Source organism: Zootoca vivipara, chromosome 1 (genome assembly GCF_963506605.1).
Source record: "Zootoca vivipara chromosome 1, rZooViv1.1, whole genome shotgun sequence".
In the NCBI taxonomy this organism is placed as follows: domain Eukaryota; kingdom Metazoa; phylum Chordata; class Lepidosauria; order Squamata; family Lacertidae; genus Zootoca; species Zootoca vivipara.
This window is the reverse complement of record NC_083276.1, coordinates 21,733,361-21,750,016: the sequence shown is the minus strand read 5'-3', so window position 1 is coordinate 21,750,016 and position 16,656 is coordinate 21,733,361. Positions and strand designations below refer to the sequence as shown.

General features: G+C 46.3%; 1 protein-coding gene across 2 annotated transcripts in view; it reads right to left on the bottom strand.

Moving 5' to 3' along the window:
- The window catches only part of FBLN5 (fibulin 5), a 59,709-nt gene extending 43,053 nt beyond the window's left edge, over positions 1-16,656 (bottom strand). The window contains exons 1-4 of one of the 2 annotated variants that reach the window (XM_035107353.2): positions 16,319-16,656; positions 12,445-12,499; positions 7,496-7,546; positions 2,977-3,028 (exon numbers count right to left, since the gene is read on the bottom strand). In XM_035107353.2, the coding sequence (XP_034963244.1) occupies positions 2,977-3,028; positions 7,496-7,546; positions 12,445-12,499; positions 16,319-16,413 (253 nt within the window). In that variant the 5' untranslated portion in view covers positions 16,414-16,656. The remainder of the gene's footprint in view (positions 1-2,976; positions 3,029-7,495; positions 7,547-12,444; positions 12,500-16,318) is intronic. The other variant, XM_035107363.2, reaches the window with a different exon arrangement.

Sequence of the window (16,656 nt, the reverse complement as noted above, 5' to 3'; positions counted from 1 at the left end):
TATGCATTTTCATACTATAAACATTTCAATATAAGTGCCTTATTTGTTACAGAAGTGTAGGAAAACTCAATAATAGTATTTTATTTTATTTTAATTAAGCCACCACTAACTTGGGGGGGGGCATTTTTAATACTTTCCCCCTATTACAGGAGAGAAATATGATGCTGCTACACACTAGCAGAACATCAGACACATCCACTGTGTGCTCAGCCCAGGAGTGACTCCAGAACTATGTTGGTGACAACGCCCACATGCCGCCCACACAGAGGGAGCCAGTGGTTTTGTGAGAGTGACATCACACGCACCCAGCACCTTCATATACACACCACAGGCAATATTATATCATAGTACCACCCATCCCATCACTTGCAGAGGCAACAGCCCCACCACTGCCAGTCCTCAGGCATTCCTCTAGAACTCCATTATGCTCCACAAAAAAGGTAGAAGGAGCCTTCACTTCACTGCTAATACATGGGGCTCTGCACAGTCCTCCTGGGTTCAAAGGTTCAAGACCAACCATGTGAGGGAAAGAACCTTTTGTTAAAGAAGCCAAGGGGCAAGGCAGGTCACAAGAAGGGCAGCCACTACCCCATATTGACAGCAACAGCAACAGCATCCATTGGCTAACTGCACGAGGCATGGAGCTGGCAAGCAGGAGGTGGGAGTTCAAGCTGCACCAGGGGGGGATGTGTCCTCACAAGCTTTAAGAATGTCAGTGTCCCCCCTGCCCCAAAACCTCTCATGTTCTTGTGCATGAGCCCACACTAAAAACACCACAGATGCCATGGACTGGTTGGCTGCAGAGGAATGGTGGGAGGAACCAGGTGGGGGGGCCACCAAGGGAAGATGGCTCAGAGCCCAGGAAGTGCTAGTGGTCAGAGGGAGAAGACTGGGAAGAGGATGTGTCAGAAGCTGAGGAGGTAACATGGTTTAGTGAGCTCGGAGTCTGTGGCAAAGAGAAGTCCAAAATCAGAGGCAGAAGCTGAAGCAGTAGAGTGGAACGACAGAGGCCAAGAGCAGAAATGAGTCAGGCTAGTGAAGAGTCATGCGTGGCTCCCCCTCCTGCTGCAACAGGTTCCTCTCCTCCCTGGTCTCCCAGAACCAGGAGAGGCATGAATAGGGCAGATAAGAAGTTATCTTCATGCAAGCACAGTCTCAAATTGCTTGGGGAAAACCATGGAGAGGAGAGGACTTAGGAAGCTATGGGGAGGCGGGAACCTTCAGTCTCTGCAACTGCTTCATGGGGGCAAGACCTACCAGAGATGAGTTGCTATGCATATGCATTCATTAGACCTAACACTCTTTTGCAGATTGTGATTTTGCTAATATAGAGTTAACTCCAACTTGCACAGTGTGATTTACTGCTGGCTCATGCCTAACAACAGAGCAGTTCTACAGCAGTGGAGAATAGAACATTGTGGGGAAAGCTGCCCAGAAGAGGGGGCTGCAGAGGGCAATGGGCCAAAAGGTGCCTCCCCATATGTTCTCAAGTGGGAGCCTCCACTGGATCTCAGACCTGGAAGGGGCCCTTCTCTTCACTAAAGGGCACTCTGGAGACAACTCAACATACATACATACATTTATTTCATTAACTAAAACAATGGAAGGCTCATTGGTCTTGCCATGTCATGCAGATTGATAATGGTTTGTGCACAAGGTGAAGCAGTAATGCAATTTCCCAGATGCCCATTTTTAACATTCCGCCGCACAGCTGCTAAGAACCATCTAATGGTACAATAAAATGTAGTCCCACATTGACAAGATCAACACAGGCCAACAGAGAGAGGTCCGGCATAAACTAGACTACTCAGAAAGCCCCATCTAACCCACATTATTTTATCTTATCCTACTCTTACGTTTCTAATGAAAATGTAAAAGATCCCATTCTTATTGCCTTCTCTACTATGGTTTCATTGCTAATTACAAACTCCTGTAGCCTTTTTTTACTAACACGTTTGTAACAGAACATTGGGATACAAATTTCAATCTTGTGGTTTCCCACCACCACCCCTGACACTGATGGTTTGAATTGGCAGCTGTGAAACTTGGCTCTTAATCTGGAACTGCAAACTTCTTTTACACTCTTGCTTGCTTAAACATGGTTACAGGATATTAAACTCTGAGGATTTGTTTCAGATCTCCTCTTAGCTCTCACCAACATTTGAAAGTTATTTCATGTGTCGTAATGAATTGACTTCAGACAGATACAAACTGATTAATAAGATTAGACTGCAGTCACCATTTTGGAGACCCTATTCCTGTTTTGTCTCCTCTGCCAGAGAGCTAAATAACAACGAATGAATTTGGGAGAGGGTTTTGCATGCAAAAGGTCCCTAGTCCAATCTCCGTCATCTCTAGCTAGAGTTGGGAAGGCTCCCTGTCTGAAAACTTGGAAAGCTGCTGCCAATCAGTGTGGACAATATGGACTCAGCATATAACAGTTTCCTATGTTTCTAACTAAAGCTTTGGTGGTCATACTAAATACCACCAAATGAATACATGGATTCAACTGGCAAGTATGGATTTGAACCTAGATTATATGTTCAAAATCCAGCAGCCTGGCTATTGTCACCACGTATTAATGAGATCTTCCCCAACCATAGCCATTTAGAATCATAAGTTGGTAGTGACTCCGAAGGTCATTTAGTTTAACCCCCTGCTAATGCAGGAAATCTGATGTTAAAGTATCCCTGATAGGTGGCCATCCAGCCTTTGCTTAAACACCTCTAACAAAGGAGAACAGCTCATGCCACCAATAAGTTATTCATAACATTTAGTTGAAATCCCTTTGTAATTTAACCCATTGGTTTGGGTCCTACCCTCTGGAGGAACAGAAAGTAGCAGATGCAGTTAACATCCTGAAGCAGACATACTGAAGGACAGAACCATAATCAATATGCTACGATCAGACAAAGGCACTGTACATAATGAGTAGTCGAATCCTGGTTCAAAGGAATTGATGCAATCAAATCCTACCTAAGCACTGGCCCAAGGTACGGTCCATCTCAAACCCATTTGAGCATTGTTGCTAAAAAGAGAAAAGAAAGGACACTCAGTCAATGGAAACCTGGGTGAACACAGATCAGAATGAATTAGCATTCTCCCTTCCACACTTCTGTGCTGAGTTGCGAAATTTGCAGCAGACACACAAATTCAGGTACCACTTTAAGATAGGTGAATGAAAGAACGGTGGGACCCACAAGTGCCATGATGAAACTCATAGGTGACTGTGGTCCTAAACACAAAGCATTCTACCACTAGAGAATGTGCACAATAGAGATAATATAACAGTTCCATTCTTTTGGGTCAGGGCTAGATTTACTCTTGTCATTAAGTGTGCTCATCCACGCTGCCATTTGGCCTGCCGCTTTCCCCCAAGAAAACCCACAGTTGAACAGTGAATTGAACCAAATAGCAATCAGGTTTTGCATGGGTTGCCATTTGTCCCAATTCAGTGGTAAAGTGTGTGTTTTCTCCAGGAAAGCTGCGGAACAAGAAAAAAAAGGGGGGGAAGCCCCACTCAGCCCCATGCACAGGGCAAGTGAAGTGTGGAACAGCCCTAAATGTAAAACTACTGCAAAATTATCACACCATATCCTTAAAGGACACTCAAAGCATACCCACCCATAATCCTCAGAGCTGTAGTTTACGCCTCACAGAACTGCAATTCCCAGAACCCATAACAAACAACAGTTGAAGTTTGGGGGGGGGTGCTTTAAAGGTATGGTACGTACACAGTCATAACTTAAACCTGTGTCCCGCACCCCACCCCTTTGCACAAGCTGATTTTGAAGTTTTCATTATTCTGATATCCTTTTCAAAGAGAGAAAGAGACAAGGAAGGAAAGAAAAGCAACAAGAAATTTAAATACATTTTTAAAGGTTTCTTTAAAAAAGAAGAAGCTAACAATGAGTTTGGTAAAAACTACTGTAGTTCAAAAGACCAGGTGGCTCAACTAAATCATTGGCTTTAGTTTCTCCAAATTCCATCATGCATCTTCTGGCAGACCATTAGAGGATCTTGCTGGGTGAACACGAGGTCTTCAGGAAACCACCCTCTTTCCCATCACTTTCCCACATTGTTCCAACGTTTGCCATTAGCAGGGTTCAACTCTATAAATATAGCAATCTGCCATTCAAGATGCAAGCCTGTTTAAACCACGTGAAACTTAATAATTCCATTGTCTGGAAGCATAAATGGATTCATTTTGTGGAAGGGACTTGCAAGGATACATACCCAACCTATTAAAAAAAATATTGCAGCGTTTATATTTACTGTACATCTCTCTTTTGTTGACTATAGCCAGGGGAGCCATTTAGAAAGGATGGGAGAAGTCGCCCACCTTTCCCTTGTATTTCAGACGACATGTAAATATTCTTTAGTAATGTTTGTATCTTTAGTAATGGAGCAGGATAAAACAAAGCAAAAATGATGCACTTAACCCAACCTAGGTGGTGGTGCTTTTCTTGCAATTTAAACATGACTGTTGTCTAGAAACAGGCCTTTGAACTTTGCTGTGCATCTTTCCCCTTCATTTTTAAATATCCCAAATGCCTGAAGACGCCCCCCCCCAATTATAACATCGAACTTTCAACTTATCCCTTGGCTTTATGGCAAGGTGCTGTGGGTCAAGGGCGTACCCACCACGGGGCAAGTTAGGGCAGCTGCCCTACTCTAGAAGCAGGGCTGGTGGGCAGAGGCGGAGCACAGCCCGGCGTAGCGCGAGTTCGCCATTCCCGCCGCGCCGCGCCGCACCCTCCCTCCAGCTCCCCGGCGCGCCCTCTGGCAAGGCCAAGCGCGGCGGGGAACCAGAGAGCGCGGCGCGGCGGGCGGGAACGCTGAACTCGCGCTCCGCTGGGCTGGGCTCCGCCTCCGCCCACCAGCCCTGCTTCTAGGGAGGGGCGGAGGCGCGGAGGAGGCAGCCACAAGCTCGCGCTCCCCACGCGCCTCTGGAGCTTCGTGCTGGGCGGGGGAGCCTGGGGCCGCCTCCTTGAAAGAGCTGCGAGGCACGGAGGAGGCAGGCACAAGCTTGCGTTCCCTGTGCACCTCTGGAGCTTCGTGCCGGGCGCGGGAGCCTGGGGCCGCCTCCTTGAAAGAGCTGCAAGGCGTGGAGGCAGGCACAAGCTCGCGCTCCCCGTGCGCCTCTGGAGCTTCGTGCCGGGCGCGGGAGCCTGGGGCCGCCTCCTTGAAAGCGCTGGGAGGCGCAGAGGAGGCAGGCACAAGCTCACGCTCCCTGCGCCTCTGGAGCTTCGTGCTGGGCGCGGGATCCTGGGGCCGCCTCCTTGAAACAGCTTGGAGGCGCGGAGGAGGCAGCCACAAGCTTGCGCTTCCCGCACGCCTCTGGAGCCTGGGGCCGCCTCCTCGGAAGAACTGGGAGGCGCAGGCCACGTAGCCCCGCCCACATTCCCACTGTGGCCCCTCCCCTCCCGCCCCTTGCCCCCCCCTAATTTTGATCCTGGGTACGCCCCTGCTGTGGGTTAAACCACTGAGCCTAGGGCTTGATGATCAGAAGGTTGGTGGTTCGAATCCCCGCCAGAGGGTGAGCTCCTGTTTTTCGGTCCCAGCTCCTGCCAACCTAGCAGTTCAAAAGCATGTCAAAGTGCAAATAGATAAATAGGTACTGCTCTTGCAGAAAGGCAAACAGCATTTTCGTGCGCTGCTCTGGTTTGCCAGAGTCATGCTGGCCACATGACCCAGAAACTGTACGCTGGCTCCCTCGGCCAATAAAGCGAGATGAGTGCCGCAGCCCCAGAGTCATCCATGACTGGACCTAATAGTCAGGGGTCCCTTTACCTTTACAGAAGTTATATGAGATACCTGTCATCTATATATATTGATATAAACCTTATAGAAGACACTCTCAGAATGTGTGTGGGGTCAGGACGAGAATTAGGTGTATTTTATTCTTATTCTTAAAGTGAGCCTTGCTTCCACCTGGCCTCACAACTGAAGATAAACCCTCAGATTTCCTCTTCCCTATGGGCTCTTCAGGTGGGCTGCTTGCCTTTTTTAGTTAACAAAACACTGCACAAACATTCATACATTCATCAGTTCATTAGCCCCAGAGTGGCTGGGGGAACCCGGCCAGATGGGCGGGGTATAAATAATAAATTATTATTATTATTAGTGTGCTTGTACTATTAGTGCTCCCCACTAGTAAAACTAATTGTTTTTTATTGCAAGATTGCTCTGAGAAATAGAGAGGGGGATTATTGACGGGGGCCATATATCAGCATCACCTTCTGCTTCAGACTTGCAAGGGTTTTTAGAGCTTAATCTGAGAACGGAGAAAAAAACTAAGCTTGAGGTTGTTTCATAGAATTGTAGAGTTGGAAGGAAAGCCAGGGTCATCTAGTCCAACCCCCTGCAATGCAGGAAACTCAGCTAAAGCATCCATGACAGATGGCAATCCAACCTCTGCTTAGAAACCTCCATGGAAGGAGAGTTTCCAGAGTGGCCTCGCTGATCTAAACAATGTTGGGTGTGTCTTCACCCTTAAGGGAAAGAAGAAAGGGAACGTTAGCAGATACAAATTTTATGAGCCCCTTGTTTACATCCTGGAGAGGCTGGGCCACTTGGGATGAGCAGTGGGAGGAGTTCAAAATGGTGCCTGACAATGACTCTGGGGAGGGAACCAGGTTAGGATAGACTGTGGCCTGGCCCCTGACTGCCATCTGTGCATTGTGAGGAGGAGTCTACAGGTGAGGAATCTCAGCAGGTTGTCACCTAGCTCATAAGTACCAGCCTCAACTACTCTGCCACCAGCACTGCCCCTGGTGCCACCAGAGCTTCAGCCTGCATCAGCCTCTACTGATATGCCCCTGCCCACTGAGGAGGTGGCTGATGCCCAGTGTGATTCTTAGGTGCCCTGTTGCTTCCTCTGCCACCTAGGGCACAGAGATGCTGGCACTGGTACAGACAGACAACTCAGGCACAGTTTCTCAGGCAGAGTTCCCGTTTGCTTGCTCAGTCCAGAGCTGCATCCCGCTTGCTATGCTAAAGCCATGCATGCCCTGCTCCTTTAAAACAGTGGTCCTTGCTTCCAGAACATACTGGTCTGAGCAATGAAATCTATAGTAGGAAATGAGATCTGAGTCCAAGTCCCACATCCCACATTTTGATCCAACCCACACCTCCTCAAGGTGCTCTAATAAATGAAGGTGCTGGGAGTGGGCAGGCAGCTGCAATAATCCATGTCCACTGAGCCCTCCATCCTTGGCCCTGGAGATTCCCACCCTGAGAGGACAGCTTGTGCAAGCAGCTCAGCCAGCTCCCCACCAGTCAAGACTCATCTGCTCACTGGTCAAGTTCCAAGGAAACTGGGATCAGTTCATAGCATGATCCATTCATGTGTGTGAGGGCAGCAGAGCGGAAGATTCCCACCAAATACTCAACTGACAGAGGCTTGTTCTGCAAAAAAGAGGAGTATTAGCTCCCGTCTCACTGTCCCTATTATGGTACCATTGAAGCACTGGGAGAATTCACTGATACCAACCTCAAGTGAGGATCCATCCTGTCTTCCTTGTCTCCTGCTGGAGCCCCGATCCTGTTCGAAGAAGAAATCAGGAGTATCCATGTAACAACTGCTGTGCACTAAACAGGATTACCATCCCTAATCACTACCTCTGTTCACTGATCAAAGGCCATGCACTGTCAATATCTTCACTAAGCTGGATCATAGAGTAGGCTACAACCTAGTAAGAGTCCAAGAAGGGGATGAATGGAAGACTGCTTTCCAAACCCAATATGGACAATATGAATACACTGTCATGCCATTCGGTTTCTGGAATGCCCCTGCTGTCTTCTAACACCTCATGAGCAACATATTCAGATACTTTCTTGACAGTTTCGTGGTGGTTTAACCAGACAAAATCCTTATCTGCTTGGAGTCACCCCAGCTCCAGTGGTTAACAACAGGAAAATCTCCATGTCGAGCTGGAAAAGTGCAAGTTTGACCTCTCCAGCATCAACTTCCTTGGATACCTGTATCTCCCACCAAGGGGTAGAGATGGACCCATACCAAACACATGGCATGCCAACCTGGCAGTCCCCCAAAGCTAAGCAAAAACTTGCAAAGCTTCCTTGGCTTTGCTAATGATTACTGGAGGTTTGAAAACCACCACTGCACTCACAGACTGTCTTAAGGGAAAGAAGTCCTTTCAGTGGACAGCAGACACACAGAAAGCCTCTGAATACCTAAAGGAACCTTTTGTTTCTGAACTGATCATATACCACTCAGATCTGCCCATACCTTTGCTGTGGAACCTGATGCCTCTGATGTGGCTATCAGGGTGGTTCTGCTGCAGGCTGAAGAGATGGGAGGAGCAGCTTGTCCCTACATGTATACTACTCCCCCAAACCCTGCCCAAACAGAACAACACCATCTGGTGCAAACACATCAAAGACACTTTCAACGTGTGACAACACACCATAGAGATCCACAACTTACGGATTGCCTGGCCACTAAATCAACGACAGTTCTACGAGTCCCAGTTTTTCACCTGGTTCCATTTCAAGATCGCCAACATACTCAGCATCCAAAGTTGATGAGAGGATGCCTTCTCCTTCAAGCCGGAATACAACAGCACCAGAGCAGAGTGGGAGCCTGAACTGAACCCTTCATCCAGAGCAATTGATAGTGGACAACTCCTGCCAACCTAGCAGTTCGAAAGCATGCTAAAAAGTGCAAGTAGGTACCATTCCGGCAGGAAAGTAAACAGCATTTCCATGTGCTGCTCTGGTTTCACCAGAAGCGGTTTTGTCATGCTGGCCACATGACCCGGAAAAACTGTCTGAGGACCGACGTCAGCTCCCTTGGCCAGTAAAATGAGATGAGCGCCACAACCCCAGAGTCGTTCGCGACTGGACTTAACTGTCAGAAGTCCTTTACCTTTTTAAAGGAGCAACAAAAATCCATTTGTTGAGGGGGGAAATGCAAGAATTAACTTCCCCTAATGCTGACAGCTCCACCGGCTACTCTGTTCAGGGTGGACTACTCTTTCATCCTAAAGCAATCTATGTGCCACCATGAGAACTTAGAGCCCAAATGCTCAAGCAATGCCATGATAATCCCACTACAGGACACTTCAGACAACATAAAATCCTGAACACGGTCGCTCATGAATTCTGGTGGCCAAAAATAAACCACCATGTAGAAAAATATGCACAGGAATGTACAAAAATTGTGTGACACCTGCTAGTGGGCCGGCCTGCTTCCTGCAACTACCCTCTACACCCACTGGACCGTGGGAAATGGTTTCTATGGACTTCATCACTGAACTACCCAAACCTCAGCACCACACTACAATTTTAGTGGTGGTCGACACCTTCAGCAAGATGGCTCCTTTTGAACCCTTGCACTGGACTCCCAAATTTGTATGCAACTGCTTCTAGACCTCCACTCAATAGACTCCATTCCTTACCAGCTATGGATTCCACCCATGCTTTATTGGTTGCTTCAGCTACTGACTTTGTCCAAGAACTGCAAGCTATACAATAGCTGCTACAAAAACTAGAAGGAGCCAAGGCCACTTACATGAAAGCTGCTGATGTGCACTAACCACCTGGAAAAGACCATCTGAGCGTGAAGCCACAAGTTAGAAGCCCTCAGATTTGGGTCCTGTGTCATTGAAGTACAAATCAACCTAGTCACATTCTGGCTCTCCATGTAGCTCCACCCTTATTATCCCTGCCCCCTCCACCACACCCATACCAATCTGACAGCAGCCCACCACCCCCAGTGAACATCAAGTGGGAAGAATAATCTGAAGTATGACACATCTTAGACTTTTGATAGCACCACGCTTGCCTGAAATACCTGATCCACTAGAAGGGCTATGTCCCTGATGCTTGGTCCTGGGAAGCTGATGTTCAGGCCCCTGAACTGACTGCTTTCCACATAAACCCAAATCCGAAGGCTGAGAAGGGGTGGAGGGGGATAATGTCATCAGCCCCAAGGTGACATCATGGAGAGGCTGGGCTCACTGGGGTGAACAATGGGAGGAGTTCAATATGATGCCTAGCAATGATCCTGGAGAGGAACCCAGATGGTAGGGCCAGACCGCAGCCGGGCCCTGAGTGCCATCTGTGTAGTCCAGGGGAGAAGTCCATGGGTTAGGAATCCAATGCCATGGAGGGATCCAGTGGATTGCTGAGCTAATGCCATGCCTGCTCTGCTCCTTTGCAACAGGAATACAAGAGGCGTGTCTACGGTTGGATGTCTTAGGTTGCCATGCCATGAACCAGTGATCCTTGCCTTGCTTCCATAACATACTGAAATGAGCAATAAGGTCTATAGTAGAAAATGAAATCCAGGCCCCACATCCAGGACAGTTTCATTCAACCCACACCTTTACAAAGTGCCGGAATGGATGAAGGTACTGGGGGCGGGGCGGGCGGAAGGAGCTGCAATCATCGGTGTCTACTGAGCCCTCCAAGCCACTGAGCTGCAGACATATGCACATCAGATGCATTTCGAATTAAATTGCAGCAATTATTTCTAAATTTGCATCTTATACATATAAAGTAGCATGTGGAATGTTTATGAAAACATGTATCCTATTTTATCCTATTTTTTTTTGCTATGTGTAAATGTCTACCATAGGTAGGTGAAGCAACTAGTGAGCAAATTATTTAAATTGAAAGGCAACAGCTAGAATTTATTTAACAGGAAGGAGGAAAGAGGTGAGGGATGAAGAGGAACAGCTCAGGCAAGTATATGATTTTTAAAACGCCTCTAAGCAATGGAATAAAAGCAGAGTCCAGCTTTCAAGTCGGCCAGGTGAGCATTCAGAATCTGACAAACTTAATTGCTGGCTTTAGGGCTAGGCCTCAGATTCTGTCACACACCTTGGCCTTGGAGCTACTATGTGACGGCAAAAGGCATAAACTGTTGCCACTGTTTCTGCCAATATGGATCCTTTATTCCCTCTCTGTAATCTCCTCAGTCTCTCTGTCATGTTTACAGTTCTCCTCAGAATCTCCATCTCTACCCCCATCTCCTCAGTTTCAGATTGCGGTTCCTTAGAGCCAAAAAGAGAGAGACTGTGCTCCTAGCATCCCAGAGACAGCTATGCTACCAGGGTTCTATATTGTTGTTGTTGTTGTTGTTATTATTATTATTATCACCATCAACATCCTGCAGTTCCTCTGCAAGGAGCCCAGGGCAGCAATCAACAAAGCGGCAAAACAATACAGTTGAAAATAAAGGGTTGTAGCAACAGAAAGTCCCCTCGCTATTATCCCCCCTGTGCCTTCCCAAACTTTTCTGGGAACCAATCCTCCAACGCTGCCAAACTATTTGGGGTTAGGGGTGCATAGGCAGATGAGAGGGAAGGGGACTTCTGTCATACAAGTGGAACTCCTTTTGCTAACAGGCCAGACTGGAGACAAACAATCGCAAATAAAAACATTTTAAAATATTGTTAACAACTACAAAAATTCAAGACCATCTAATAAATAAATAAAAAAAAACCTGGCCACCTATTATTGTTATTTTTCATTCTCATCAAATGGTAGGCCTCTGGGCCTGGACCTCCTTTTAATTTTAATTTTTTTATTTTAAACTCTCTACTGTCAGGGTTTCACTGCACACCTTAGAATTCTGGCCTACAGCGTGTTTTCCTATACAGTGCTACATCGGGTTACAGACACTTCAGGTTACAGACTCCGCTAACCCAGAAGTAGTACCTCGGGTTAAGAATTTTACCTCAGGATGAGAACAGAAATCGCGTGGTGGCGGCGCAGCGGCAGCAGGAGGCCTCATTAGCTAAAGTGGTATCTCAGGTTAAGAACGGTTTCAGGTTAAGAACGGACCTCCGGAACGAATTAAGTTCGTAACCAGAGGTACCACTGGTAGTACCTCGGGTTACAGATGCTTCGGGTTACAGACACTTCAGGTTACAAACTCCGCTAACCAGGAAGTGGTTGCTCCAGGTTAAGAACTTTGCCCCAGGATAAGAATGGAAATCACGCACCAGCGGCGCAGCGGCAGCAGGAAGTCCCATTAGCGAAAGCACGCCTCAGGTTAAGAACCGTTTCAGGTTAAGAACGGACGTCTGGAACGAATTAAGTTCTTAACCTGAGAAACCACTGTAAGTCTAATGCAGATGTCAGGCTCTGGTTCTGCCTTGACCCAAGACAACAGTATAACACAAATCCAATATTTCTAGTTACAGGTAGGTAGCCGTGATGGTCTGAGTCGAAACAAAATAAGAAAATTCCTTCAGTAGCACCTTAAAGACCAACTAAGTTTTTATACCAAAATAAAATAAATAAATAAAATACCAAAATAAAAACTTACTTGGTCTTTAAGGTGCTACTGAAGGAATTTTTTTATTTTGTTACAAATCCAATATTGCACTGTGTCCTGGTCTTCCTCTTTGGCAGTCCATGGTCATGAAATCTCCTTGTATAAAACATTGAAATATTTGTTACATATCTTACCTGCGTCTTCCCACAACTTAAGAGGCAGGCAGCCACCATGAAAATGGTAATTATCCTGCAATAGGAACATAAACCTCATCATTATGCAGGACAGTGATATGTGTAACCCACCTGTTTTCTGATATGACCCCACTGCACTTAGCCACCGCTGCATCCAGAGCTACACCAGAGGAACATTTAGCTAAGGATAATTATTATAATCTGAAAATGGGGTTATGAGAACAAGCACACTCATAACTGCAGTACCCATGGGTGGTGGTGGGGTGTTCAAGGCTTATATATTCACTTTGTTGACTTTAATATGTGGCAAGCCAGTCCTGTTGCATTTGAGGCTGCTCTCCGCTGAGCAAGACTCTGGGCTTTTGCCTACAAAGGTCTGTCCTGACCGTAATGTGCACTTCCTCTGAGGGTAAGTGATGCTGTCTTTCTCTGCACCAGGTATGATTGCACAACACAGCAAAATTGGCCACCCTCAAGAGACATGGCTATATTACCCACTCCCAACAGAAGAATAGCAGGGCAGGGCAGTGAAACATTCACAGAGTCAAGTAATATGCAGCCACCTTGGCGCTGTGGTCTAAACCACGGAGCCTAGGGCTTGCCAATCAGAAGACTGGCGGTTCGAATCCCCGTGACAGGGTGAGCTCCCGTTGCTCGGTCCCTGCTCCTGCCAACGTAGCAGTTCGAAGGACATCAAAGTGCAAGTAGATAAATAGGTACCGCTCCAGCGGGAAGGTAAACGGCGTTTCCGTGCGCTGCTCTGGTTGGCCAGAAGTGGTTTAGTCATGCTGGCCACATGGCCCGGAAACTGTACGCTTGCTCCCTCAGCCAGTAAAGCGAGATGAGTGCTGCAACCCCAGAGTCGTCTGCGACTGGACCTAACTTTATGGACCTACTTTATGAAAGAAGGTACATAAAAGCATTCAGGAGGAGCTTGTGGCCTATTGAACAGTTCTTTAAAATAGAGTTGCTGTATATTTAAGGGTCATTTCCTGGTTGTTGGGACTAGGCAGAAACTGTGGGGAAACTGTGGCCCCCCAAGACATTGTTGGACTCCAGCTCCCATTAGACCCAGATAGCATAGGATGATGGGAAATATACTGTACTACAAAACCATCCACAGGGGCTACAGGTTCCCCATCTGTAGAGAATTTCAGCCATGTGATCCTGCAGCTAGCAGGGAGTTGCTGTCCTCTGTTTGTTGTTTTATCGTTTTGGTCTCCCAGTAGAGTTAGTGAGACCTCATGCTGCCTTTCATGTGAAGTCTATACTTAAAAGAACGCCTAATTTTATTTTTACAGCACACTTTCGGATGGCACACAGTTTGAGAATCGCTGGGTTAATATCTGTCCTGTGTTTAGGTGCTGGATGCCAACTCTTCAAAGGTACAGCTCATCATTACAATTGATCATTAGCTCTTCCAGATAAAAGATTGTGTATGAACCACTGAAACCTTAGCAATCATAACACTTCTCAGCACCCTTAACAAGCTGCAGTTCCCAGGATTCTTTGGAAGAAGCCATGACTTTTAATGTGGTATAAGAGTGGTGAATATTTTCACAATACTTAAGGTTAAAATACAGCTTTCCCTATGCCTTGGAAATCAAATGTTTAAAATGTGAGCATTATATTTCTGTAGATTTGTTGTCATATAATCTCTCAGTCTCTCAACATAAGTTTCTTGAACTTCAGTTCATACTGTATTTGTGTGATCTACTTTCCAGGAAAGCAACTTGTTTACATTAGCAGACATAAAAAGGTAAAGGGACCCCTGACCATTAGGTCCCATCGTGACCGACTCTGGGGTTGCAGCACTCATCTCGCGTTATTGGCTGAGGAAGCCGGCGTACAGCTTCCAGGTCATGTGGCCAGCATGACAAAGCCGCTTCTGGCGAACCAGAGCAGCATACGGAAACGCCGTTTACCTTCCCGCTGTTGTGGTACCTATTTATCTACTTGCACTTTGACATGCTTTCGAACTGCTAGGTTGGCAGGAGCTGGGACCGAGCAACGGGAGCTCACCCCATTGTGGAGATTCGAACCACCGACCTTCTGATCGGCAAGCCCTAGGCTCTGTGGTTTAACCCACAGTGCCACTCGCTCATAATTTTTAGTACAAGCCCCATTGAAATTTGATGTATAAGAGAGCATGATAGTACAATTGAGCTTGTGCAATACAACGTTTTGGTTGATTGCACCTTTATTAATATATAGCTTCTATGTCTATTTAACTGTTTGCAGGGGATTTGATTTAAAACATTTTCTAGGAAGGCCAGTGCTTCAAAGAAAACTTTCCTCATTGCCGCTCCCAGAGTTTTCAACTCCCAAAGCACAAGTGGATGCTAACAGCATATTTTGTTCTCTCTGCATATTACAGAGGAGGCAAACAATGCTGTTTTTAATTCTAACAGCAACTTCTCAAGCCCTTTAGAACATGATTCAGAAAAAAAGCACCAAAAACAAACAAACAAGCAAATCCCTCCATTGGTAATCCTGTGTAGGCAGATGTTTGCTTGCTTGGCAGGCCTTTCAGTCATAGAAAACTAGAATTGTTCTCCAGAGACACTGCCTAGTGCTATGTCATATGTCATTCAATGCTGAACTTTGTCTATGGAGCTCCTGGAAGCTTTCCAGAGAGGTAGTCCAACTTCAAAAATGCACACCCAAGTGCAGATTCATTCTGTATAGCACAAGTAGAAGGAAATCAAGCTGTTGCTCATATTACACAGCAAACCTGGGTTTGCCAATGAGAGTGGGCAATCCTGGATCCCTGATTAATATACCAGTATATGGCACACCTGTTTGTGACCACACGTTGGTTACATCCACACATTAGAACATGCACACGTGCAAATATAGCATAGGAAGATGACTGCTGGGTCAGACACAAGTTCCATCTAGTCCAGTTTGCCACCATGGCCAACCAGGTGCACCCATGGAACCTGCAAGCAGCGCATGAAAGCAAAAGTCATCCTTTGCTGGTGCAACTGGTATTCAGAGTAGACCTTTCTTGCTTAAATGGCCCTGAAGGAGCTCTGTTCCTCTGTACTGAAAGTGCTACACATAAAGGTCTGATCATCGACACTTTTGAGGGTGGAGGAAGAAAGAGGTTTCAGAGTCACCAGTCAACAGCAAGATTAAGGATTTGGCTTAATTCCTAGCTGCATGTAACTGGCCTTGTGCATATTATTCACCTCTTGCCTTCCTCTTCCTCCCTCTGTCATTTTTTCCCATTCAAAATTTACATTGCAAGCTCCTTGGGGTAGAGACCTGACTTTTTTTTTTTTGCTTCCTCTGTAAAGCACCATTTACAGGGAGAGTGATATAATCTTCATCATCAACAACAAATCCCTGAATTTCTGTATATCTCTTCAGTGTCATGTTTCCAGGTTTACTTTTGTAAGAGTTCTATTTACAATCCCTATCACTTCTTCAAGACAGCTATTCTCAAGAGATCTGTCACATTTATCAGCTGGAGAGGCTGGCTCAGCCACCAGATGCAATAGCAGTTAAATAATAGTGAATGATGAAATCAATATTTTTTTAATGCATGTTTGCACAGAGGGGAAACCCCCTTTAAGATCCACACTTTCTATGAGTTACTGCAGCTATCAAGGGCAGAAAAGAGTGCAAAGGATATTGGTAGATGCTACGTATACATCATGCTACAGAATAGTCTGTTTCCCGCTCTCCCTCCTGCTACCGGTAGTTTACATACAGTTTTAGCAAATGTGATAGGAGAAGAGAAATCAGCTATTAAGCAAGGTTTGCATTCAGTAACCACTGAGAGAGAGAGAGAGAGAGAGAGAGAGAGAGAGAGAGAGAGAGAGAGAGAGAGAGAGAGAGAGAGAGAGAGAGAGCACATAGGACCTACCTTTTTAATCCTGTCATGTCCAAAACTGAAGAAAAAAGTTGAGCGGGGGAAATAATGTGTGCACAGCTGAATAGCTGAAAAATAGTTTTGCACATTAAACCTTTTGCCAGAACGTTAGTCCTGCCATCATTTATATTCCACAGAATGAAAGACCCAAAATCATAGAGAAGCAGAAGGAGAGAGAGAGAGAAAGAGGGAAGGAAGGAAGGAGGAGGAGGGAGGGAGGGAAGGAAGGAGGGAGGGGAGAAGAGTGAAGGGAGAAGGAGAGATCTGCTCCTCCTTAGACACTGGAGAGAATACAGCAAAAGCACCTGGTTTTGCTTAGTTCTCTTCTGTAA